The 27,871-nt window shown below is 44.6% G+C and overlaps 1 protein-coding gene across 1 annotated transcript; it reads right to left on the bottom strand.

Annotated features, from left to right (window-relative positions):
• Positions 1–9,892: 9,892 nt before the first annotated feature.
• Positions 9,893–13,383, bottom strand: HTR1A (5-hydroxytryptamine receptor 1A). Its single transcript, XM_054032398.1, has one exon. The coding sequence runs from the start codon at positions 13,109–13,111 to the stop codon at positions 11,876–11,878; it is 1,236 nt and encodes a 411-aa protein (XP_053888373.1). The 5' UTR covers positions 13,112–13,383; the 3' UTR covers positions 9,893–11,875.
• Positions 13,384–27,871: the final 14,488 nt, after the last annotated feature.

Raw genomic sequence — 27,871 nt, 5'->3', positions numbered from 1 at the left:
CCACTGCAGATGAAAATATCAATTAGTCTGAGAGCGAGACACGCTAACCAATTTGGTCTTCAAGGTGTATTTGCAGTAGGCATATGCCTATAATGGTCAAGACTTTGAACCTGGGAGTCTCCTACCTTACACCCAAAAGTGCATTGTTAACTAACCAAAAGGACAGAGGCTACAAGCCATGTGATTATGGTTCTGAGTCCTTAATGCATTCATATCCGAAGGTGCAGTTTGTGCATCTTGTTAGTTTGTTTGTACAGCATCTAGCACCATGGGGTCCTGGTCTATGACTGTGCTGTCCATGACTGGCAGTAATACTGCCATTGGTAATGATAATCTGTGTAGATATTTTTTACTTACTGGCAGATAATTTCACTGCAGAGCAGAGCATCTCTCTCTCGCTCTTAATGGGGAAAAGGAAACCCTTATAACATGTACTGCCTCTCAGAGCACAAAAAACAGTGAGTTAAGCACAAACCAAAACCACAATACTGACCCTTTAGGAATCTGTTTAGTCACATTAGCCATCCTGGAAGCATTAATCCCAACCCTAGTCACCACCAGAAACTGTGACCCTGACCCTTCTCAGCTGATGAGAATCGAGAACATCCAGGGGCCCTGCTAACCGAGATTGTTCAACATCTATGAGAAGCCAGTGGGAGAAATTGTGAGACAATATGGACTGAAGTGCCACCAATACATGGGCAATACCCAGCTGTACATTTCATTTACATCAAACATAGATTGCACCATCTCCCAGCTTGCTTGATGCCTGGCTGAGATTCATTTGTGGATGAAAGGCAGCTGGCTGAGTCTGCACCTGGGCAAGACCTCTGAATATGGCACAAGTACTGTATCGGACACATTGGGTGTTCTGGAGTTCAATCAAAGCCCAGCTCTGTTCTCCTGGCAACATTATTTCACAGTATAATTTGAAGTGAAAGTCTAGTGACATTTTGAACATTAAAACAAAATGTTTAGGTTCTAAATCTAACAAATTCTAACAGTTTCACAACTATGCTTGAGCCCAAAAGACTTGTGGTTGGGCTGAAAGATCGTTCAACCTTTTCAATGCTGTGGTTTGGATGTTAGTTTGGAGGCACCCTTGCGGGACACATACAGAAATATAATTCCACATTCTAGAATCAGATTTTTTTTTTTTTTTTTTTTGTTAGGATTTAGCCATTGAGGCATTGATGGGGCTAAGAAGTAATAACATTAAATTCAAATAAGAGAATAGCTCACCTCTTAGTGAGAACTTGGGGAAAGGTGGGGAGGCGGAGTTGCACTAGTATCCCAATGTGGACATCAATATTTCTAATAGCAAGTTGGGGACAGCAGCAAAGGGTCTCACATGCTGGCACACAACGCATCATGGTTGTCCATTACTCTCAATGAACAAGCAATCTTCTTTCCACTTAGTTTGAAATACTCTTTTCTCTGCATTAGCTTTTTTTTCTTAGTTGCAGCCATTGCAGTTACTTGCACACTGTTGCACCAGATTGGAACATGTCATGTTTAATTCCTCACAGCACACACCACAATAAACACAATACACAGATATTCTCACAGCAGAGACTTGAAAGCAGCTATCCTGATTCAGGGAGGAGAGTCTGGCAATGGCCTTACAGCTGCCACAGAGCATGGGGGCACAATGGGCCTGCAGGGCTGCACACAGCTGAAAATCATTCAGGGGCTGGACAAAATCATCCTGCAGGATCCAACCCTCAGGCCTTAGTTGGACCACTGGCATCTCAAATAGCTAAATATTTGAATTATTATCTTTCGACACCATGTAGCGTTAGATCACAACCAACTACTTTCTTTCAAACCAGAGAATGACGTTTGACTTTAGAGTCACCTAAACAGAATATCACAAAGCCAGATTTACAGTTGCCTCTGCAACCTTAATTTTTCTGCATCATGCATATGCATTATGATACAGTCTCTTCACATAATTGCATACTATTTTTCCACAGGAATCTTTCCTCATTCAGTGCTCAGGAAGGACAGAAGGCAGAGTTGCATAAGGAGATAGGATTGAGATTGTACAAGCAACCATGAATCTGGAATTTCCTAACTTTCAAGTCACTGAACTATCCTAACTGTGTGTGTGTGTGTGTGAGAGAGAGAGAGAGAGAGAGAGAGGATATTTCTGACGTTGGCAGTGATTGGTAGCTATTTAGCACCAAAATTCAGGGTTTAAATGCAATACCACTGAGATTGACTCTAATTCTTTCTTAAAAGACCAAACTCCCTCTGCCAAGTGTAGGTATGTGACTGTAAAAACACCTGCACGTAATTTGCCCTGCTATATCCCATTTACACATAGTTAACTGATGAACTTAAGGAATGTCAGTATTGCACAGCTAGTTTGGGGTGAAATTTTCCCTCTGATTTCACATGCTGTCTTCAATAAGTCTCTAATACCCAGTTTCTTTCTCTGAGTTTACATGCTGCTGTTACGCTTCCATCCAGGCTACACCCTTACAGCGGCAGCTCTGTGATAATTATCCCTGCATGATAGCTCAACATGTAAAGGGGGGTAGACGAGTTATATATAGTGCCAGCAAGTCTATTTAAGTAGCCAAAAACAACCCATCAGGCAGGTTCAAAATCTATGAAACAATATTTCACTCTCAAGTCACTGAACGTGTAACTGGCTCCTTTTAGCAATCCTCACACTGGTATTCAGTGGGACAGCTTGACTACTGAGCGGGTGGGTGGAAGGGGGATTAACTAGTAGATGATTTAGGGTATCTGTCCCAAACTTTGTCATATTTTAATGTTTGGAAATTTTCACCAGCAGCCTCCTGCTGCTCACACTGGAGTCTGTGTGCAGCCACCACCATGAAAAATGTTTTGCAAGGAAGCTGGAAACCACAAGGCCTCCATCTGCCTGGGCATTTTGTGTTTGTTCTGGTGAATAGAGAACTTAATAGAGGGGTTTAAAGACACTCCACACAACCACCTTGTAAGGTAGGTGAGCTCTGCCCATTTTACACAGAGGGGTTCTAAATCATTTACCAGCTAGCCAGAGATGAAGTCATTGTGAGAGCCACGATAGAACACGGGAGTCCCTTGTTCCCAGCAAGCCACAATACATCTCATGATAGTCCCTCCTTGTGGTCAGAGGTGACTCTGACTGCTCAGAAAGGAAATTAGTTCAGCTGCAGGTGGCTGGCTAGGATGGAGGTTGCCCCAGCACAAATACCATCTGTAGCAAGCTGGGCTATCGTGTACCCCATAACTATGGACTGGTCTGGGATCCTCTCCAAAACAGGGAACTACAGCCCAGGGGTTTCCTGACCCCAAAGACCAGCTCTGGGTATTGTAGGGGAAAAAACAGTGACAAACTTTCAGGTCTAGCAATTATGCTCTAGAATATTTTTGCCAGAAAAAGGGTTAGGAACTTATTGGGTATTTTAGAGAAAGCTAGGGTATTTCTAGGTCTACCATACTGGTGGTAGGAAGCATGGCCAGGAGCCTTATAGTCCTGAACGATTGGCTCTGGAAAGTGGCAAGCATCCAACTCTCTTTCTGCATCTGTGACTGACTTTGATTAGTGTTTAAAACTACATGTTCAGCAGCATCCTTATCTTCTCTTCCCTTCTCCCAGATCTGTGCATGACTCAGGAGCTCCTTGCAAAGTATAGCCCATAGAGAAAAGATGTTAATTTAATGGAACATTACCCCTTCACCATTCTTGATGTAGAAAGCCCAGTCCTTCAGTTATTAGCAGTAAGAAATCACAGAGAGTGTACATTTGGGAATGGGCACCTAGAACAATCCATTGCAGTCACATTTGGTAGCCCTCTTCTGTTCTTGCATTTAGGATACCACCATTTTGTTACCAACTCTCCTATAATTAGACAACATTAGTTGTGATGTAGGAATAATGGGGTTCTTTGGAATTGCATGGTCTTTTGCCACTTCCACCATATACAAATCTAAAAGCCCATCCCAAAGTGACAGTTCAGAGTGCAGAACCTTTACACATAGCACTTTCACTTAGAAAGCATGAAGCCAGCAGGACAATGACAGGATTTTTGCCCATTCCAGCGCTTTTGGATTTTCTCACGGACATATTTGAAACTTTAAAAAGTGCACTTGAATTGTTAAAAATGTTTCTCTGAGAAAGCATAAGGGGCTGCAAAATCTCTCTCTCCCGGTCATCATCTTCCCTATGAAAAGTGATTCCCTGGTGAGCTCAGTTCTAAAAGTGAGTTTCAGGATGTTTCTTGGAGCAATGTTTGGAGAAGCATTTTGAAACTCAGTTTTAAAGCTTGAAACATGACTATTAGGACTCCTGTCTCATGCCGGATCTACACTAGAAACTTTTCCTAGTATAGTAATATTGGTTAGGATTGAGATTTTTTTTTTTTTTCAAAATAACTTTTTTATACTGACAAAAGCCGTAGTACAATGGATGCAGTTATACAAGCATAAAAGTGCTTTTGCTGCTGTCGCTCATTTTGTTTGGAGAACTGGTAGAAGCTATACTGGCAAAAGAACTCATTTGCTGGTATAACCTGCATCTACACAGGGAGGGTTTTGCCAGCATAGCTATACCAGCAAACTTTTTCTACTGTAGATGAGGCCTCGGGCCCTGGTTCAACACGTTTGAAATCAGTGGAAAGGTTCTCATTGACTTCAGTGGGAACTGGATCGATCCCACACAGTAAGAAAAATTCCTTCTGCCAATGTTGACATTTTAAAATCTTTCCTTTAGTTTTGCAGAACCCCAAAGAAACATTTTAAAGTGAAAAAGAACTTACAGCCTCAATAGCTGCCATAGGGAATCACTTGGAATTGACTACGTTTGTTGAGGATCACTTCCCTCCAGCCCCATTTCAGACTTAAAAGCTTTTGCTTTCCGTTTAGAATTTCTCTGTATTCATTGTCTGGGCTTAAACAACCATCTTAAAAAGAAAATAAAGCTTTCTAAACTGTGAGGAAGTTGCTTGTTAGTGGAGCAAATCGAATACTGCAACCAAGCACAAATATTGATTTGATATAGATTTGATTCTTCTTTTGAAAAGAGTAAGTCCTTTTTTAATCTTATTGGGAAATCAAATTAAGATAGTGTGAAAACTACAGCACACAAACAAAATGTCCCATCCTTGAAAGCAGGCTATTTATTCTGTATCAGAGATGATAAACTCAGGGCAAGAGAATGGGAATTTTGCCATTGACTTAAATGGGGCCAGGATATCAGCCTTCGTGCTTATTATATACCACTTCTGTGCCACATTTTCTGCATAGTGAAATTTTTCAAAGCCGCCTATAAAGAACGTCACTGGCAGCTGGGCAAAGGCTGACGATTGGTAAGAAGTTGAATTATAGTAAAGCTAAATACAATTCAGGAAATTACATCAGTTAGTGAAAGCACAGAGCTGACCCATTTGTCTGAACAACATTGTCTCTTAAGGTTTACTCAAATTAACTCCAATTGTATCACATCAAGATACTGGAAAAGAAAAAGCTCCCCACAAGCTGCTGTACATATGTGATAAGAGAGCTGATCAGAAGTCAGACCAATATTCTTCACCTCAAATACTCTCAAGCCCTTGTTGCTTAGCAGAAAGGTAGATTCTCCTTAGGATTTCTGCCTTTTTTTCTACTTGCTCTCTCTAGAGTTTTTTATTTAAGAGCTGAGCATACTGCCTGATAGCTAATTAGTCTTTAGGCTAGATCCTGATGTCCCTGCACATGCTGAGTAGTACCAAACTCTGTGAATTCTCCTCTTTATTTCAGTGGGACTATTTTCAGAGTGAGGTACTATTCAACACACCTGAGGGCATCAGAATCTGGCTTTTTGATCTGAATAATCTTGTGTATCCTATCGCTCACCTCGCCAAAGTAAATGAGGGATAATGGAAGTGATATCGCTCAAAGAGGTGCCCGTTGTGGAGGTTTTTTTTCTCCTGCGTCCATCATTTCTCCACTTCCTTCCTAAGGCAATGGGCCTGCTGGTTGGCTGCACACTGTACAGCTGTTTCTTTCCCACTAGAGCGTGATACGTTTTCATGATACGAGTTCTTGTGTCAGAGGCTTCTGTGTGAAAACCCTCCTTTCCCATATATTTTGTTTCCATCCTTCATTGTTATGCCTAAGGAGGTTGTGGAATCTCCATCACTGGAGATTTTTAAGAGCAGGTTAGACAACCACTTGTCAGGAATAGTCTAGATAATACTTAGTCCTGCCATGAGTGCAGGGGACTGGACTAGATGACCTCTCAAGGTCCCATCCAGTCCTATGATTCCATGATTCTATAAACAGCAGCTTGCATAGCTGAATCTTTTTATTCTAGGGTGGGGAGGAAACTTCTCTAAATTATATGGGGTTTATTTCCAGGTGGTTTATCTTCTCCCTTCTCCTCCAATACCAGTCAGTGCCCTGTTGCTGCATAAAGATGCTACTTATTTCTTCTTTAGTCCCTATTATTTCTTTGACATTATTCCCTGGGGAGCTCTTCAGAACCTGGTTTTGCCCTAAGCCTCTGACTTTGAGATCTTGGATTTCTCTGAATTATCATACCAAGTTCAAAAGTGGAGCGTCTGACCCTTTCTTCTGACATGGTGTAGATAATACCAACTTTCTAGAAGCCTTTCCATAAACAGGCACTCTGCTTTGCTCCATGCTTAGTGACTGTGACATTCCCTTGTCTCAACTGACAACAGAACCCAACCCTGTTTTTGTGTTTTCCTGCCATGATCCAAGTTTTAACGTTCCCCAGCAGCATTTTTTCACTTCACAGGTACAGACCCCACCAACTGAGTTTTCTCAGTGAACTAACTGTTTATCTCTTCCATGTACATGTGTTTTTCCCTGCTCCTCTTTTATTTTATTGAGGGGGGGGGTTCTTTTCTAGTATCAGGGGTAGCCGTGTTAGTCTGTATCCACAGAAACAACAAGGAGTCTTTAAGGTGCCACCGGACTAACAGATTTATTTGGGCATAAGCTTGCGTGGGTGAAAGTGAGGTTTTTTACCCACGAAAGCTTATGCCCAAATAAAGCTGTTAGTCTTTAAGGGGCAACCAGATTCCTTGTTGTTTCTGTTCTTTTCTGTATTTCTACTGTGTTCGCTACTTTCTGCTATGTAAAAGAAAAAGATGGTAGAATTATCAGGAACAACCTGGAAACTTGAAAATAAAATGTCAATATTTTGTGCCTACCTATTTTTAAATGTAGTTAATACTCTCAGAACTCTTTTTCCAACCTGGCCCTGGGATGAGTGTCACTACTGTTGATGATGTGGAAGATGGGGAGATCAGTTATACAGTGGTTTGAGCATTGGCCTGCCAAACCCAGGGTTGTGAATTCATTTAGGGATCTGTGGCAAAAATATATCAGGGATGGTACTTGGTCCTGCTGTGAAGGCAGGGGACTGGACTCAATGACCTTTCAAGGTCCCTTCCAGTACTATGAGATAGGTAATCTCCACATAATAGATGCAGGCAGGGGTGGCTCTAGCTTTTTTGCCACCCCAAGCACGGCAGGTAGGCTGCCTTCAGCGGCATGCCTGCGGGAGGTCCCCAGTCCCGCGGATTCGGTGGCATGCTTGCGGGAGGTCCACTGGTCCCGCGGATTCGGCGGCATGCCTGTGGGAGGTCTGCCAGTCCCGCGGATTCGGCATACCCGCCGCCGAATCCGCAGGACCAGCAGACCTCCTGCAGGCATGCCGCCGAAGGCAGCCTGACTGCCTCCCAAGCAGAGATCGGCAGGCCACCCCCCCCTCCCCTCCCCCCCACGGCTTGCCGCCCCAGGCACGTGCTTGGAGCGCTGGTGCCTGGAGCCACCGCTGGATGCAGGCTACTTGAGTGGATGCATACTTTTAGTTTTTTTAAAAAAACAACAACACTGGGATAAAATAAGCAAAAGTGGATTGTTGAGAGTATATTTTTCATCTTTTTGTGAAACCAGTGGAAAATCTACACTAACATGCTCTGGTTTTACATTAGAAACCTCCTCCCATCATTATATATCTACCACAGCAGTTACACCCATTTTCTTTAACATACATATCAGAGTGAGTATTATTACCTCTTCCTGTAGTGCTAATACACAGTCTTTACTAGAACTAGTGCTCCTTTCTTTTAGCATTTTAATCCTCCCTTGGAGCACCCAATTATCATGGTCAATTAGCATGGACAGACTACTAAAGAGGCCAGAGTGCTGTCAGGCTGGTAGCTACCCTCCCCTAGAGACAAATCACAGCATCTGCATTGAACTGAATTTCTCTCACTAGTTCTCCAGAGTTTTGCTTGCAAGAACTCTCTGGAGTCTGGGTACAAGAGAACAAAATCCCACCCGCTAAATCCCGAGCGATTGAGTGAGAGGTGCTGGGGCTTCATCTCCAGTGATCAGCTTGGAAATAAGTTTCCCGTCCCTGAAGAAAAGGGAAACAACTCCAGCCCTACACGAGTGCTCTGAGCCTGCCATGAGTAGGAGAGGTGAGGCTGCCCCCTTCCCCTCTGCCAGCTGCTGCCCGTCTCTTTGAAGTGGAGATTGTGAGGGCGGCAGTTGAGGGGCCAATGGCAGACACTCATGGTTTTAGCAGAGGGCTGCAATCCTCGCCTTACTACTGCGCCTGGCCCGTAATCCTCTTGGAGCTGCTCTGTAAGTACCTGAGAGACTGGGGAAATATAACCCCCCGCCCCAGAGAAGCCCTTCTTAGGGGCAGCTGAGGCACCCCGATGACTACAAAAAGAGGGGCTAGGGAGGGGAAATAGATTCCAGGCTGAAACGTGCTACTGTCCCTTTAAAACCAGTTCTTCTGGGCTAGGGCTAGGTCTGAGTCAGTCGTTAAAGCCCCTTACTGCCTTTTGGCTAACGTCATCCCCAAACTGTCGCAAGCAAAACAAGCCTGCACTCATGATCCAATGCTAATGAGGGGTGTTTTTGTCTGTTGGCCATTGGTGGCCTACCTCCTGCCCTGGGGGTCAGCGTGCGCAGGGGAGGCCCTTTAATTAAGAACTCTGCCTCAGTGCAGCGTAATTGAGAATGGAATTACGCTGGCGCGTGCTGCACTGGCATTTCCAGCCCTTTCACTCTAGACACCGACCTGCTGGCCAGATCAATCGAGTGACCTTAGAGATGGCTCCCTCCTGCAAACACGTCCTCGGTTTTTGTCCTTCCACCCCTAGTGCAAAGCGTGGCTGACTGGTGTCTTGGCGCGGACGGATCACAGGGTGACGCTGGAGGTAGTTTGAAAGCCACCCAGTGTGGAGGCACTAGCTAGTTCCAAACGGGACAGGAGGACCACCTCCTCTGGAGCTATCGCTTCTCTTTGAATAAGAGGGGGAGAGTGAAACTGAAACATCGATCTATTGGCTACGATAAAAGTTTTCAGCGTTAGCAAGTTTTTTAAAAAGTTTCTGAAATGCCAGGGAGATTCTGACTTCTGCTGCAAGTAAAACATGGGGGGAGGGGGAGAGAATACACCGTTCAGATTAAATTTAAACAGGTTTAAATTTGAAATATAAGTGAGATATACATAGAACCATCAACCCACTCTCTCTCACATACATAGTCGCACGTGTGATTGTATCATTGTTTCAAACACACGCCAGCCTACTGGATACGTGTATGTGGAGATAGATTCCTTATAGGTTCAACAAAATTAAAACCAGTCACTTATAACGCACTTGCTGGTTCTTTGAACTCAAGTCACAAGATCTTCGATTTAAGTGGTAGGCTAAATTTTCAACTCCTTCATAAATGACTGGACATTAATTTTCCTTGGTATCTTTTGCACTTAGAAATACAACTTCGTTTTCAAATAAAGAAAATCCAGAATGTGTGCGTAGTTAGGAGTGATCAGAGAGAAAGGGGAAGAGAAGATCAAAGTTCACTTTAATTGAGAAAATGAGGTCAAATAAATTTTCTTATAATAAATTAGACTATCTGAACATATTCAAAGCATTGCTATCATTTAACTTTGAAAGCTGTTTAAATTCATAAACGACTTGACATTTACATTCACGTGAAGCACAGAATTAACATTCCCATTTACCTATAGGTAGTACAGATTACGACAAACTAAAGAAGAAAAATATGTATTTTTGGCTCAAGCATTCGATCTCAAACTACCTTCCCAAATACAAAGAATTCAACCCGTTTAATAGTGCAAAATAATATGCAACCCTGTCAGATCTGAACAGAATAACAGATCACGATGCATACCCTGTATGAAACTAAGAGGCACTGTACAAAATAGACATTCTGGCAATTCAATTGAAATCACAGTTTAGGCTACCCCAATTTCTGACTTTAGAAAGAGCTGTTAGTAATACCTTTCAGTACAAATCAGGTTATTTCTTCATTCTCATCAAAAGCAAAGTATCAAAAAAAAACAAAACAAACAAAAAAAAAAACCACCTCTCTAACTTTCTTGAGTTAAAGGTGGGATTTTTGTTTAAAGGGGGGAATTAGCATTGGGCCAAGTATTCAGGAAAGTTTTGTTGAACTGCCAAGAAGTCAGAGCTGACAGTGTTTGTTTACTTTTCCACACTTTGCAAGTGAAGTGACTAGTACACTCTTTATTCCTTGCTATAGTATGAGTGTTTGTTCAGCAGCAATACCGTAGCTAATCACCTGTGCTGGGAGAAAGACTCACCGGTTTACTCACATTTGCCCTTTTCACTACACAGCATTAAAATGAGATTACCCTGGTTTGGCGGGGGGAGAGATAGGGCAAGAGAGAGAAAGCAGCACCTAGCAAATAGTTTCAAACTTCAGTAAAATGCTGCACGGCTGTTTGTTTCCCAAACGAGCAGTGTGATTCCTAGTAATACTTTTAAGGTGCTTTTCAAAATGAAAACCTGCGTCTTATTTTCAAGAATTTTTAAACAATATATTTGTTTGCGCCTGATAGTCACGAAGATGGGTTCCGTGGGTTTTCTTAATGAGAAATCCTTGTTCTATTAGGGTGGGTTTTTTAAAATCTGTTTTTAATTTAGGTGAATTGTAATGATTTCATGTTTAGCAAAATCCCTCTCGTGTAAACAACGTAACTCCCATGCACTGAAAGGTAGTAACGTAACAAGCGGGCTATTATAAATACATGATACAGACATATCAGTTAGTAATGTGATCAGAAGTACCTTGAAAGGTTATAAAATTATGTTTTCCCCAAAAAAACGACATTCGCTTTTCAATCTCGCTGCCAGCGACGTAACTTTTAAGCCCCTTCTTCCACTGTGGAAAGAACTGCTTCAAACCCTCCACGTTCGTACTTACTCGACCAGATCTAGGTTAGACTCAGAGCGCTCTGCAATCTTCTTTTAATCCAAGAAAAACAGACAAGAAGGTTTTATGCATAGGATGGTTTATTTTACCGATGCTACCCGGGCAGACAAGGTGGTTAACAGCGACCACAAGCAACGATCTGCAAACCCAAGGTCTACCCAAAATAAATACAAGTGGCGAAATAAGGTGTCATTACACAGGCTGAGTACTGTGTAAACTCAGAGGAGCAGACGGTGCTCAGGTTAGTTCGGGGAACACGTGCTAGTCAGTTTTCCAAAGCGCTGAATTGCAAGTGCTAAGTTTGCAGTAGTTCAGAAAGGGGCTGACTCCGTTTGTAACGCTTTGAGAGGTGAGGGATTGGAATCCGGAGCGGCATTGTCTCCCCGTGGAACGATGGCAGACGCTGCACTGGAATCTGAACTACTTGGATTTGCCGCGCGCTGTGTGTTGTAAAGAGGAGGAGACGCTCCGGTGCTGCGCGGTAAAGTGGAGCTGCCCCTGCCGCAGTCCTGGGGAGAGTGGTCACCGGTGGGGGGGAGGAGGGCACAAGCAGAGACTCTAGTAGCAGAAGAGATGTGGAGTTTGATGAAGCAAGCGCAGGGAGCTCCCGAGAAGGGAGTGTCCTTCACTGCCTGCAAAACTTGCATTTGATAATTTTCTTAAAAGCACTTTGGAAATCTTTGTTGAAATAGGCGTAGATGACGGGGTTGAGGAGGGAGTTGGAGTAGCCCAGCCAGTTGATGACTGCCCCCAGCCAGTCCGGCATGTAGCACTCACTGTCACAAAAGGGCAAGACCAGGGCCACGATGAAGAAGGGCAGCCAGCAGAGGATGAACGTGCCCATAATGATGCCCAGGGTTTTGACCGTTTTCCTTTCCCTGGCCAGAGCCATCTTTCTCTTGGCTTCGGTGCTCCTCTCGTTCTTCTTCTCGAAGGATGGCGCCAGCGGGGTGCTGCAGGGGTCGCTGGGCAGGGGCAGGTGAGTTTTGGAGGAGTTGTGATAGTGCTGGACCTCGATGACCTCCAGAGCAGCTCCATCCTCCCCGTGTCTCACGGCCCCGTTGACACACGCGCTGGGCTTGGGCTCCACCGTCCGCTTCCAGCTCTTGCTGGGCTCCCCGTTGCTTTTCCTCTGCTGGCTGGCCGGGGAGACCGTCAGGCAGGTGTCGGCGATCTTCTTCTTCTCCGCTTTCTTGACGGTCTTGCGGATCCGGAACCGGGCCGCCCTGAAGATCCGTCCGTAGAGCACCAGCATCAGCAGCAGGGGGATGTAGAAGGCGCCGAAGGTGGAGTAGATGGTGTACCCGTGGTCCTTGCTGATAGTGCAGGCGTCGGGGTCCGACCTGTCCTCTGGCGTCCGCCAGCCCAGCATGGGCGGGATGGATATCAAGAAGCCGATGAGCCAGGTCAGGCTGATGAGCACAGCCGCTCGCCTGGGAGTCCGCTTGTTGACATAGTCTATGGGGTCGGTGATGGCCCAGTACCTGTCCAGGGCGATGGCGCACAGGTGGAGGATGGAGGAGGTGCAGCACAGCACGTCTAGGGAGATGAAGATATCGCAGGTGACCTGCCCCAGCGTCCACTTGTTCAGCACCTGGTAGAGGGCGGCCATGGGGAGCACCAGCACCGAGACCATCAGGTCGGTGACGGCCAGGGAGCCTATAAGATAGTTGGCCACGTTCTGCAGGGAGCGCTCCAGGGCTATGGCCGCGATCACACAGGCGTTGCCCAGCAGGGCGCAGAGGATGAGGGTGCCCAGGAAGAGGGAGGTGAGGAGCTGGTAGCTGAGGGTCACCGCGGCGCCCTGGCCCCTCGCGGAGGACTGCTCGGTGGGGGAGGTAGTGTTGTTGGCCACATCCATGCCGGGGCAGCTAGGAGCGCATGGGCAGAGCGCGGCACTGTCACTCCTCCGGGCTCGGGCTGGCAGGTGGGGAGCGCTCCGCTCTCCTGCCGCGAGTCATCGCCTCGGGCCCCCGGGCGTGCCGCGCCGCCAGTGCGCCTGGCCACGCCGGAGAGCCACGGGAGGGAGCGGCTGCGGGCATCCAGAGAGCGCGCGGTTCACAGGGCGTCAGGCGGCGGAGAGAGGCTGTGCCTGTCCATCCCGATCCGGCCTCGCCACTCCCCTCCCAGCAGGAGCCTGCCGGGCTCCGAGGGGCTGGCACGGAGCAGCCTCGCTCGCGCTGGCTGCTTCTCCCCTTCACTCCCTCTGGCTGGTCCTGCTCCCCCTCCTCTCCCCTCCCGCTCGCTCACTGTTTGATCTGCTCTGCCCCTCCCCCCGCCCCTGTCCCTGCTTTCGCTCTCTTCCCCCGCCCCCTCTCCTCTGGGGTGGCTCTCGCTGCTGGGCTGCCATTGTACTCCTGTCCCTTTCATCAACAGCGCGGGCGGAGCATCCTCTGCACCCGCTGGGTCAGTAGCAAGCGATGCGAGTCCCCTCCTCCTCCCCCTTGTTCGTCCCTCCCAGAGGAAAGCCCAGGCAGCCCGTTTGGAACTAGCTGGTGCCTCCACACTGGGTGGCTTTCCAACTACCTCCAGCGTCACCCTGTGATCCGTCCGCGCCAAGACACCAGTCAGCCCCCAGGGCCTGAGCTTGGGTGCCCGGGCGGTGGCGTTCCTGTTTATTGAGACGTGGGCTTGCATCGTCCCCAGCCCTGTGGCCCTTCAAGGGCCCGGCACGTTGGCGGGGGGAGGGGAGCGCGGCGCGTTCTGGCTATGCGGTAACATGCCCGATGTGGCCACATGCCAGGACTGAGGAATCGGGGGGACATGTGCAGGCTGAAGTGGATGAGGCACATAACTGAGTGTGTGGCTGACTCCTATTCCCCTCCCCGCGCAGCTTCAGCCCTTTCCTTCGCGGTTAGCTTTTAAATGCAAACTCCTACCCCAGTGGGAGTCGCTCTGTTAGCCGTGTGGAACCGGGAGTGACAGGGAAGGATCCCCGGCCTTAGCTAGAGCAGCCCACGCTGCAGACGCTTTTCCCGAGACTCAAGTGAAACTCTTCGGCCGCTGCCATGGGCCAGCTGTGTTCACTCGCTTCGCGTTCCGCCTTCAGCACCCGGGACAGCGCCAAACTTCAAGGGCATTTGTCGCCACCTGCAGGTACACGGCGTCGAGCTTGGCAGGGATCGCGGCTCTCACATACCTGAGGCGACAGGGGTCCGGCACACCCTCCGGGAGGAGCTCACACAAGGCAGCTGGAGGTGACTTCTCCGCAGAAGTCATTCTCTCTCTGCAGCACTTCAGTTCCTAGAACACGCGGCTTCGCTTCTTCAGGGGGAAAACTTTAAATCGAATTGCCCTTCCCCGGGGGCCCTTGCAAGTCGCGCAGCAAGAGATGCAAAGGCAGGTCGCTTGGAGCTAAGCAGAACCAATCCAAACACGTACTTTTTGTATCATATACTTGGGGGAATTCTGCGCTTTATTAGCATGCCACACAGAGATCACAATACATTAAACAATTTCCCACATTGCAGTTTATCACTCCGATTTGAGGTTATAATTATTTGGCTCCTCTACTAGACGGCAATGGGTTTTTATAATTGCTTGAATGAAAGGAACAAATGAGTGGCAGTCTGAATTACAAAGGAAAACAAATGTATGCCAATATGGTGAGTGGCATGGGGAAATAGGCATGCCTGGAATCTTCAAGATACAGGTAACGCTCTCATTTTATTGAGTAATGTATTTTAAAATCAAAGTAAATGGCAAAGTGCTACCAAGTGAAGTGTGCGGACCATGACGTGTGTATAGATAGGTACACACACACGCTACAGGTAATTCCACTTACACTGCGTCAAATGATGGTTCTGGCATCAGTGATCATGAAACTCTTGGGCTGTTAGATGGGTAGCAGAGCAATCAATAAAGCAACTTAAAAAAAATCAAGATAGGTCGATATACAGTAGTGTGGTGTAGATGTCCTGAGATGTATTGTTTGTGCACAGTTCCCACTCAATCATTTCAAAGCGCTATAGTAATGAACCCCCTATTCGTGGTGTTTCATGTCATTTCAGCCAAAGCCCTGAAACAAGCAGGACAGTGTATGTCATCGGAGCCTTGGTACCAGTGCGCGGAAATCTGATGTCAAAGTTCTATTTCCCTCCAAACACAGCAGCGCCGAGCTATCTTTCTTAAAGTTGCATTACAGGAAATTACAATGCAACAAACTATTGCAATCACGATCCTCAGAAGATAAAAAATAACGTTACATTTGCTCTTGATAAAAGAGGGAAAGGCTGGGTCTGAAAGAGAGAATGAAATGAGAAAAATATCACTGGGAACAATCTTAAATAAAAATAGTATCAGGTTGACGTATCACAAATAAATAGGTCAATATCCAGTAAACATCCCAAACAGTCAGAAGAGTAGGAAACAGCTTCTGATCAGGGATCACATGCAAAGTTTTATGATTGAGAGGTTTAACTTTTGCTTTACTTGGAAGGTGACATTACTGGGAAGCTTACTTGGTATGATTTTTATCCTCCTGTCACACAATAATTTTAATATCGTGAAAGGCTCTTTCAGATTAGTTTGCGTTGCTGCCATGCAAATGTCTTGACAGCAAGATTTTTGACAATTTCCAAATAAATTACATTTATAATTAGGACCAATGACCCATGTACACACACGCCTACTTGTTAATCTGTACTTAGGAGTGGCCCCCAAAGATACCGCTGTGTTCAGAACTTTATCAGGTTTGGATAACCTCTTTTAGTTCGGGTGTGACTTATTGTTTAGAAGAGAGGCTATGCAGCTGCAGAACTGAACTTTCAGGCTTTCAAGCTTGAAATCCCTTGGGCATGTAGAGCTGATGGGCAGACAAGGTAGTAGCCTGCAATGTTTTCTGGTTATATACCCTACGCTCCGTTGTATGAAAGGTGAGGGGAAATAGGACATGTCAATGACTGATACTTAGGTATGGCTTACTCCTAACACAACAGGGTTCAGACATTATTTCCCTGCTAATAGCAGGTGAAATTCACAGCACAGTAATGGCTTCCAGGGGATTAGATCTAGTTTTAAAAAACCAACAACCCAGTGCCTCTGGCTAAGAGGTAATTTTTAACGATCCTGGGCAAACGGGTGGAGCACAACATTGGGAAGCAAGAAGCCCGGAGTTTGAATGCAGATTCTGCCACAGACTCCTTGTATAGCCTTGGGAAGATAACATAGGCCAGAACTGCCAAAGTGTCCTCTGATCCTGGGTGCTTCAATTCTGGGCTGCCCAAACATGAGGCAAGTAGGGTTTGTTTTTTCAGAGGCACTGAGGCCCCCAATTGATTGTTGAGGGAGGGGGTAGCAAAAGTGATGGATGGTTCTGAAAATGGGTATCCTATCTAGAGCAGGTCAAACAATGGGGAAATGTTCAAACACACACACACACTTTTTTTTTTATTTGAAACTTTTCAGCCACCTGCCTTACAGTTACATCAGTAACATGGATGTGTTCTGGGGGGGGAGGCTGAGTTAAATTGTGGCCAGTAGAGGGAGCCACCTCCATGAGAGGGAGAAGTGGTGCAGGCAAAGGGGCATCTCACTCCTTAGTGGTGTGATGGCCTAGGCACTTTAACATAAGTCTCAAATATTACTAAGCATGTAAATGACTGAACAGTCCAAATGAGGGCCCCCCAGGCCTAGCTTCTCTACTGTTCCCTCCAACCATAGCAAGATGAGGCCTTAAAGGACTCTGCTGCCCTTGGCAGGTCTCTACCTGGGCCATAATCCCCACTCCGGATGGAGGGCACAGGGTACAGTGAGAGTTAATTCAGTTGCTAGTACATTATCCCACATGGATTTCCACTCAGGCATCCATCAGGTCTCAGGAGAAGCATGTCATGTAGCATGCTCCCCAGATTTGTTCCTGCCCTACTCCTGACATGCCACTTCCCCACCTTCAGAGTAACAACCCTGCAGAGATGCTGCTTCCCTTCCCCCCTCAGCCACTCCAGCTCCCACAGAACACTACCAAAGGCATATCGTGCTCAGCCCTTGAATGTTTGGGATTGGTGCCCTGGATGAGCATGAATGTGATTATTTATTTCATTTCAAAGATTATTCTGTATTTCAGAAAATTGATTTCAGTTGCTCAATATAGAGAAGGGAACAGCCTGTCTCTAGTTGCACTGTTCCTGGTTATGATGCTACTGAGAATGGTGTCACACATTGCTTTGAATTTTGTATTTGAATACTAGCAGGTGGCAGTTAGCTACCTTTTTGTTTCACTTGCAGTCCTAAATTATTATTGGTGCCCAATCAAAAATGGTGTCAGTGTTCATAGGGTGAGTCTCCTTTATGCCAGGAGCTCTCAGAAGAAACTAAAGTTATAGCATAACCCTGAGTGAGGACAATTTACACCCCCTTGCACTGGTCCAGAGAATCTGGGTCTCTCACTTTAGTGACTGAAAATTACATGATAAACATTAGGCCAGATCCTCAGGACTGGCACTTCTGCACCTGCTGCAGCTCTGGTGGGGGAAAGGGCTACAAAGGTGTCGTAAACCATCCCTGCACTTTCCTCATCTTCACACTGTTGAGCACAGGTCTGGTATCACAGAGCAAAAAAAGCCTTAGTTGTGTCAACTGCAGTGATATTCAGAGGAGCATTCTGGCAACCAGAGGTCACCAGTCTGCTGCAGAGTTTTAGCCACACCCCTATTTTCCTAATCATACCACCTGCACTTGGGTTTAGGATCCAGTATTCTGGGATTACCCTTTGTCAGGGGAATACCCATGCAGTCAGTTAAACCAACGTTAAAGGAGCTTTGCACCACCTGAATGGTCTGAGGCAGCCTTAAAAGGCCAGATTTTAAAAGATACAATGTTATGCTTGTAATTGCCTTAGACAAATATACTCTCCCAGGTCATTTTTCTCATCTGACATTAGCCAAATAAATCTTTATAATAAGAGCTCACTGTTACATAATTCCAGAATGGCTGACTACAATAACACTACTTCTTGGTTGAATCAGTCTTTTACTAGCTGCTAATTAAGATGACTGCATCTACTTCTCAGTAAACATTTACATTCATCTTTTAAGAGCAAGCCATAAAACCAGTTTACTATTAAAATTATCAATTTTTCTGTAGTTGAACGTATACCCCAGATTCCAGTAATTTGGCAATTAAGCTGTAGCTGGACAATTGCTAAAATGAGTATTAACAATTCATTCCAGGATTTATAAGGCTGTTCTCAGCCTTAAATGTATATTTATTTTTATTCAATTTAGTCTTAATCTTTCAGCTTTCCACCCTCCCCTTTTTTTGGATAAATTGCAAGAGATTTATTTCCCCCCTAAAAATATAGAATAGCCTGTACTATATGCGAGAGGGACCTTTATTCAAATGGCATGAAAAGGACTTTGAATAAATATTGGCTTCTAGATGATGATTTGTGACGAAGTCAATAGGAATTGCCATTTCTGAAAGTAGGAGATGTATAGCAGCATTCAAAGGAGCCAAAGTAATAGAAAGAGAAGTGTAAGTGTTTTAGAGTGCAGTGGCAGTTCATCATCTCCCTGGCTATGTTTTTATAGGTCTCAGCTTTAGGGATGTAATAAAACAGTAAATCTGTTTATCATTTTATCAGAAATAAAAAAAAATAATGTTCTTGCATTAAATCACCAAAATGTAGATGTTACTGGTGGCGTCCGGCTGCTGTCATGTCAGGGCTTTATGCAACATGGAAGATGAGTTATGTAGGATCTGTTTTTCTCCTTAATCAATAAAAATGTCTGTTTCCAGTGTTAAACAGCACAGCTTCTGAGGGAAAGAGACTCTATTATTCCATGTGTCACACAGGATTTTCCCACAGGAGTTCAATGACTTAGTAAGTTAAGTGTGTGGTTTTATTCCCCAAACAAAGGTTTGTGTCAGTTTGTGAAAATTTGCTGTGCAATATCTTACTTAGCTATGACTAGAAATACTATTTTAAACCAAATCTGTGTATAATCTCCTAAAACAATCACAGACTATACTGTATGTGTAATGGTAGAAAAGCCTAGTAGAAGAAAAGGTATATTCAGTGTATATATGTTAAATTTTAGGAAGGAATGAGCTCTACTGACTGAATTTATCCTGTTAATTGAATAAAGTTCTTGCAAGTGTATATAAAACAAATCACTTGTTTTATGTCCAAATAGCATTAATGTCTAATCACAGTGAGGTCAAATTCCAAAACTTATTGCAAATATAGGGAAAATTACTTTTCCAATGACATCTGCCAAGACCATCAAAACTGTATTATTCTAAATGTTGTTCTAGTCCAACTGTTCATATGTTCATTCTATCAGAAACCTCACACTTGAGGTACTTATCAATTAAAAGTACTACATTATTGAAAAAATTAGTTAGAAAGCAATTTGCCCTTCAATTATCCATCAAGTCTTGTGTCCATGATTCTCTTTTAGCTCCAAGAAATGACAACTCAAGCAATTAAAACAGCCCAGGGAATTCTTATTTCACTTACTGCTCTTTACAGCAGCGGTTAATGCTCACGCTTTCCGTACTAACAAGTGCAACACAATTATGAAATTAAAATAAAATCATTCTTAGGTTTGTAAAAGAAAATATTTGTGTGTCTATCTTTATCTTTTGTATTTCTCTCATGGGACACAAATAGCTGGTTGAATCCCTGAGATCACTTAAAACTGCTGGAAGTAGCTATGTAGTGAGTGCCATGTAATTGCTTTGTGTGTCCTGGGAATAAGTACAAAGCAACTGTATACACTTCTTGGTTTTACTTGATGCCTCCTATAAAAAGAGCCTGCACTTTTTATCTGTTCACAAAATAAAATCTGAGAGCATTTCAAACATGCTGGTGAGAACGTTCTGAACAACTAGAGTTTGAAATAGCTGTTAGCCAGGCCTTCACCTCAGTATTTTTAGAAGTCATAGTTTATGGCCATTCATATTAGATCATCAAAATGGATTGTACACAATCTACTCATTTCAAGATCTTCCATTTTCATTTCAAACTGTTTTTCTAGCTAATGTATGTTTCATGTTAATCATTTGGGGCTTGCCAGTCCTTTTCCCCTCTACCCCAGGGTAAGGGGTGGCACATAACTGCATGGTCCCAGAACAGCCCAGGGAAGGAAGGAATTGTGCATCTAAGAGGAACAATTCCTTCCCTGCTTTCGGGGAATAGTAGTAAGCTACTAGCCTTTACCAGAAGTTGATTAATTATCGTCCACCCTAGGACTAGCTCAACTATGCTGGCCACCGCAATGGGGGTGGATGCAGAATCTTTCCACCACTGCCCTTCCAGGGGGAGAAGTACCAGGTATGCAGCCTCTGCTTTCCTCCCAAGCCCCTGCAGCAGATATGAATGGAAGCCATGCAGGGGCATAAAGACCAATTTATTCCCCATTAGTCCCCATTTAACCACATATCAGACTACAATCTGAATTCAGTTAAACCAAAAACTTAACAAAAATTCTTCATGGACTTTTTTAAATACAGTTAGTTGGAATTCATGCTACAACCATATAGAAATTTTGCATGTCTATACACTTCTACCACTTCTGTTCCACCTCCTCTTCCTTTTTAGGAAGAGGTCAATATTGTGATCCTTGACTTTGAATTCAGGCTCTTTGCAGCTACATTTTATTTGCTCTCCATTTTCTGTTTCTGTGGACCTTTCTGGGAAAATTTATACGTTAATACGCCAGCTAAGGCTTCTTGGGGGGGGAGGGGAATTAGGAGTGAGATGGTGTTTTTTGAACAACACCCAAATAAATCTGGTTTTGTTTACCTCAATGTCAAAGCAAAATTGCCATCTTGGGGATAAATTATGTTGCATCCAATTATTACTGGACAAGGAGGGATAAGGAAGAAGATATTTATAGTTTCTTATTCCGGTGATAATATGATCCAAGGAAAATAATCTGCCTGGCTTCTAAACCATATAGAACTGGGTTCTGGAAAAACAGTATCTATGATCTTGCTTGTATAACTCAAAGGCTAGAGGGATTTTCTGTTGAATTTGGGATTTATAGCCTCTAAACAGTGGTTAAAATATCATTGTTCAGTATTTCAATCTAATCACAAATTAGTTAGAATGACAGTTAGATAAAGCAGGTTCTGAAAAAAAATCAGGGATGAAATCCTGGCCCCACTGAAGTCAACAGAAAAACTGCCATTTGAGTGGAATGGAGCCAAGGCATCACATCAGGTGCCTCCAAACATTGAACCAGATTCTCCTCTCAGCTACAATGAGGCAAATCAATTGGCTTGAAATTCTTGAAATCGATGGGGTTGCACCAGTGTAATTGACAGAAGAATTTGGCCCAGGAGCTCTTCAGAAACTCACAAGCACACAGGCGGTTTTCTATCTGCACTCAGGCAATGCCCTACCAGTTCAAACCAATGGTTCCTCTTTCTATGACAATGGCCAGCACCAGACGTTTCAGAGAAAGGTGTAAAACTGCATAACAGACAAGTATGCACTAAAATATCTGTGGGCTATATCCTAATCCCAGGCAATCTAAGATTGATGTATGTTCTGAAGCAGGAGGATTTAGATTTATATCCCTTATATACATTCTTATTCTAGCTAATTTAAATGAGAGTGTTCTTCTTAGTGATATAAATCTCTTACTCTTTTTGGAACCCTCCTGTGCTCTTGGCATCAGTGCTAGAATTGGCAGTGAGTTCCACAGATTAATTATGTGTTGTGTAAAAAAAAAAATTATTCCCTCTATCACTTTTAAATTTGTTACGTCTTACATTTAATTGGATGGCTTCTTTTTCTTCTCTTAAGAGAAAGGATATATAGGAGTATCAGAATGATCTTCTATATAATAACGATAATTTTATATATCTCTCTCATGTCCCTTTTTATTCATCGCCTTTCTAAATTAAATAATCCATGTCTTTTCACTCTCTCTTCACATGGAAATCTTTCCATCCCTCCAAGCTCTTCTTCTGAACATCCCACTTGCTGCCACGTTTTTTGTTGCAAAAGTTCCATCCCCAGAAGCAGTACATTTGTGAATAAGGCTACGGGGTTAAGTTCTTCCCTTTTGTGGATAAACATGAATAAGTGTGAAATTTTCAAATACCTATGCATGGCATCTGGGCAGCTAATTTACTTGATATTATGCTCTTGCTTTTCAGAACTATGTATGCTTCTGTAGGCAAGGTTTCTCGCTCCTTGCAGTAGGCTACCCAAGGCATGTGTAGTCAAGTTTTAACCCTTACTGGGTTATGTACAACTTTCAGTTTCTCCAGCATGTTTCTCTCCTACTTTTAAATACACAGCAGGCTTCCTAACCATTACTTATCAGTGATAATGTTGACCATCTTACTAACTCTGAATACATTACCTGATTAATTGTTGACGTTCAGATGGAATAGCATGGTCCTAACAGCAAATCCTAAAGAATGTTCCTGAATTAAGAAGCTTGAGAAATGGTTAGAGTTAACCCTTTAAATGTATGGGACCAGATCCTCAGCTGATGTAAATCAGCATAGCCTCACTGAAATCAAACACGTAATTAACCCGTAGAACTCCTTGCCACAAGCTATAACAGAGGCCAAAAGCTTACTGGGATTCAAAAATGAATTAAACATGTCTATAAATAACAAGACTATCCTCTGTTACATAAGAAAGGGAGGGATAGCTCAGTGGTTTGAGCATTGGCCTGCTAAACCCAGGGTTGTGAGTTCAATCCTTGAGGGGGCCACTTGGGAATCTGGGGCAAAATCAGTACTTGGTCCTGCTAGTGAAGGCAGGGGGCTGGACTCGATGACCTTTCAAGGTCCCTTCCAGTTCTAGGAGATGGGATATCTCCATTATTTGAATTTGAATTTGAAAAAAGGGCAGAAAATTAACACTGATTGCCATTGAGTTATATCAGTTTACACCAGCTGAGGATCTGGCTCATTCAGATATTGTCCAGGCTTCTCTGTTAGCTGTGCGGAGGTAAGAAGAAGAGGCTGAAAAATCAGCTGACAGAAGGTACCCTGCAGTGCAGGGCCGGCTCTAACTTTTTTGCTGCCCCAAGCAGCAAAAAAGAGCGCCGCCCCCCCGAGCCCTCTCCCCCGCCGCCGAGCACCGCACCCCGCCCCGCGCCGCCGGAGCCCGCCCCTCCCCACGAGCGCCGCCGGAACCCCCCCTGAGCACCGTGCCCCGCGCCGCCCCCCTGCCAAGCGCCGCGCCGCCGGAGCCCGCCCCCCCCAGCCGAGCACCGCCGGAACCCCCCCAAGCACCGCCCCCCGCGCCGCCCTCCCGTCGAGCGCCACGCCCACGCCGCCACCCGCCGAGCACTGCGCCCGCGCTGCCACCCGCCGAATGCCGCGCTGCCGGAGCCCGCCCCCCCCGCCGAGCACTGCCGGAACCCCCCCCCGAGTGCCGCGCCCCGCGCCGCCCCCCCCGCCGAGCACTGCACCCGCGCCGCCACCCGCCGAATGCCGCGCTGCCGGAGCCCGCCCCCCCCGCCGAGCACCGCCGGAACCCCCCCGAGCGCCGCACCCCGTGCCGCCCCCCCGCCGAGCACTGCGCCCGCGCCGCCACCCACCGAATGCCGCGCTGCCGGAGCCGCCCCCTCCGCCAAGCGCCGCCGGAACCCCCCCCGAGCGCTGCGCCCCCCGCCGCGCCCCCCGCCGCCCCCCCGAGTGCCGCGCCCCGCTGCCACCCACCGAATACCGCGCCGCCGGAGTCTGCCCCCCCCGCCGAGCACAGCGCCGCCGGAGCGCCCCCCCCCCCGCAGAATGCCGCACCGTGTTCCCCCCGCCGCCCCTTACCAGGTGCCGCCCCAAGCATGTGCTTGGTTGCCTGGTGCCTGGAGCCGGCCCTGCTGCAGTGTCTCTCTAGTATGCAATTGTCTTCAATTATTCTTTAGCACTTAGTAAAGCAATGCTGGTAGTAACATTTTAAACCTGGACATTCACGGCCCCATTTTTATAGAGATGGGGATTAAGACAGTTTCATGAGACACAGGAAAGTGAATGGAAATCCGTGATTATGCTAAGGCGCATGGACAATTGTGAAAATACGTGTCTCTATGAACATGAAAATATTTGCCAACTGATAAGTGGGGCAGCCGCTGGAATATCTGCCACACTACATCATGACAGTGAGCCTTTCACAACACTGATCACCATATCAGGAGGTACAGCCTCCTGGGCTGCATGCCTGATTTGGATGACAGACAGTTTTTGCCGCATCAGTGCATACATTGTTCCCAAACAGTTCACTCTTACCATAACAGTATCCTTGTAATATCTCTGTTTTCTATGGGAACTTGAGTTGCCTCCTGCATGAGGGACTGTTGTATAAATAAAGGCTGCCTAGGAGCAGTTTCAATTTGTACATATTACATTTGCTAACTTTTTTTTTTTTTTACATTTTCCATTCAATTGCCGATCTTTGTTCACTGAGGATGGATCTGCTTTAGTTTCTTCCTTCTCTGATGATATTAGATGTGTGATCCACCTCATAGGTATCAGAAAAGTGTCCCAATTTATATCTTAATTCTCAATAGAGGAATATCAATTAATCATAAATTAGGGGCAAGTCATACAGTCTTTGTTCAGGAAAAATCCCCACTGACTTTAACGTGCATTTTGCATTCATAAGGGCTGCAGGATTAGCCACTATTTATGGAAAGCTGCCTAATGCCACTCTTTTCTTAAAAATAATTTGATAATCAGGATTATGGAAAACATAAATCCAGCCACAAAGGGTCTTTGGAATCTACGTTCACATGACAACTATTTTCTTCTAGGCGTCACTTAAATTCTCTCCAATCAGAGTGATTACTTGTACTGAAGATATGGACCTTGAGTCAGCAAGGTATTTAAGCACTTGTATAACATTAGGCACTTCAGGAGGCACCAGGCCAATGGAACTATTAAGTATGCCCCTGAATTTGGGCTCATACTCAGGAAAATACTTTCTAGTACTCAAAACTGATTAAAAATAACAGGTAAAATCCAAGCCCCAATGAAGTCAGTAGGAATTTTACCATTGACTTCACTGGGACCAGGATTTCATCCAACATGTATTTCAGGCTTATCATTAATTGAATCAGGATCTTGTTAATTTTTCCAGGACACCACAAAGCTCAAATCCAGAAATGTTTGAGCATAATCAGAAATTAAAATCCATAAACACATATTTGACTCTATCTAGAAGAAAATGAAACTTGAGAGGACAAAGAACAGCAATAGTATTCCTAATTCAAGACATGGCCTTGTTATTATCAATGCTATTAATATTGTTAGTTTATTTTTCACTTCCCAAATGCATGTTAGATACTTTGAATAACTACAGTGTCATCTCCTCTTATGTAGATTGCGTTAAGGCCCCAAAAAGAAGATGAACCAAATCCTGATCGCCTGACTCGTGAGGCATGTGAGCAGATATTTACCTTAGGCTGGTTTGTGCGTCCTAGAACACAAGCATCTTTTACTTCACAAGTACCCAAACCCTGTTTTTATCACAGAAAGATGAAAATATTATGTTCAGGAATTGAGAATCTCCTGTGCTATCCCAGAATTATTTCTCAGTCAAATCAGATTCAGTTGTGGGACTCAAAAAAGACCAGAAAATCTAGATACATTTTCAGTAAAGACCAGAGCATCAAAAGTTGTTTTAATTATTTGTTTGAAGTGTTGCTATTGCCGTGTTGGTCCCAAAATATTAAAGAGAGAAGGTGGGTGAGGTAATATCTTTTGGTGGACCAACTTCTGCTGGTGAAAGAGACAAATTCTCGAGGTACACAGAGCTCTTCTTCAGGGACCTCTGTAGTTTGAGAGCTTGTCTCTTTCACCAGCAGAAGTTGGTCCACCAAAAGATATTACCTCTCCCACCTTGTCTTTTTAATAATTTTTTATGTTATAACCGATTCTCTGAAAATAGTCTCCGCTCTTTCAATTCCCTCTTCAACCTCAAAACTCTGATTATTAATAAACATGTATTTGATTTTCTAAAATTCCTACTTTTGTAGGCAAAAAAAATTGTAAGATATACTAAAGATGAATCTGACTTAACTGACTCAATTTCAGATTTAAAGCTCTCTGGGGTGGTACTCACTCATAAATTATCCTGCACTGTCTCAAATGTTGTTTCCAGTATAACCAACCTGGGGCCATATTCTTCAATGTTGGCATCCAAGAGGATCCCTATGGAGTTGATTGCAAACAGAATATTTTTCATGGAGATCTGAATTTCTAAAATTCCAACAGCAGCAAGTTCTAAACTGATAGCAGAGCAGGTAGGGCTAAGTCATTATTTAAACGGATGGTTTAGCAGCTACCACAGATGAACTACTATTTGTAACTGCTTCTCCAATAGTGTTGGACCCTGTCCTAAAACAGAGTTCCTGGGAGCAGTGTCTCTGCCAAGGCTTCTCTAGAGACATTCATCTATGGATAGCATAAACGTAATTGGCTGATTTGTCTCTCTCACAGAATGGATTTACCTCAGCATAACTCCAATGACTTCAATATACTTAGTCCTCAATTATACCAGAGTAATAAAAGTCAAGGCCAATGGGTACTGCAAAGCTCAAAGGCAATTTCCAAGTGTCCCAGTAGCTGAACAGGACTAATAGGCCACAGGCTGCAAATCCACAACCTAATTGAACACTTCCAGACTCTTTAAACCCTCTTCCTAATACAAGTGGCCTGATTTCTGATTTCATACTGGTATAAATCCTGAGTAATTCTATTAGAAGTACATTGGTGTAAAGCTGGTATAAATGACATCAGGACCAGGCCCATAATACCCAGCATGCAACTCTCTCCCATCAATGAGCCAGAAACAGCCAGTGTCCTAAGGCTGTGCTGCCACTGCTTCCCTTCAGCAAAGAAGCTGGTTTTATACAGACCCTGGAGCAATATCAATAACAAGTGTTTCTCATGGAAACTTGTTGGCCCCAATGGCAACTTAATTTGTGCATCTTGTTTTCAAAGGAAAACTATGACAGGCACAGAAAGCTGCCAGCTATTTGGAATCTATGCTAATAATAATGAAGGATGGAGGAGGGTTTGCAAACCCCTCATCTTATGTCATCTTAGTTTTTGTTGCTAAAGTTTAGAAATAAGGTGGTTGGCACAAACATACAACCTAGATGGAGCTGCTATAAGGTGGGCATAACTGATTGGAAAATCATTCCCAGAGAGTAGTTATCAGTGGTTCACAGTCATGCTGGAAGGGCATATTGAGTGGGGTCCTGCAGGGATCGGTTCTGGGTCCAGTTCTGTTCAATATCTTAATCAATGATTTAGATAAGGCATAGAGAGTACACTTATAAAGTTTGCAAAGTTGAGACCATGGGCGGAGACATTATGTAACCTGTTAACCATTGGCTAATGTACTATCTTGTCTTGCTGCAAAACCTATCCCGGGGTGTGGAACTGCCTACTCTGTCACTTTCCCCCACCCATGGAAAATCTATATATTCTATTGTAATCAATTGATTGACAGTGTCTCTGAGCCTAATAAGTAAGGTGACACTCCGCCAGCGCTGTATGTAATAAATTCCTATGCTTGATCTCTACATGGTGTGGATTTATGTCCTTCAAGTATCTTGCTGAATCAAGGGCCAAAACAGCAAGTATTTTAATTCCTTATTGTTACTGAATGCAATCACACACTTGCGTAAAACCGAGTTAATAC

The sequence above is a fragment of the Malaclemys terrapin genome, chromosome 6, assembly GCF_027887155.1.
Source record: "Malaclemys terrapin pileata isolate rMalTer1 chromosome 6, rMalTer1.hap1, whole genome shotgun sequence".
Lineage (NCBI taxonomy): Eukaryota > Metazoa > Chordata > Testudines > Emydidae > Malaclemys > Malaclemys terrapin.
The sequence above is the reverse complement of the archived record's forward strand: the minus strand, read 5'-3'. Positions and strand labels throughout refer to the sequence as shown.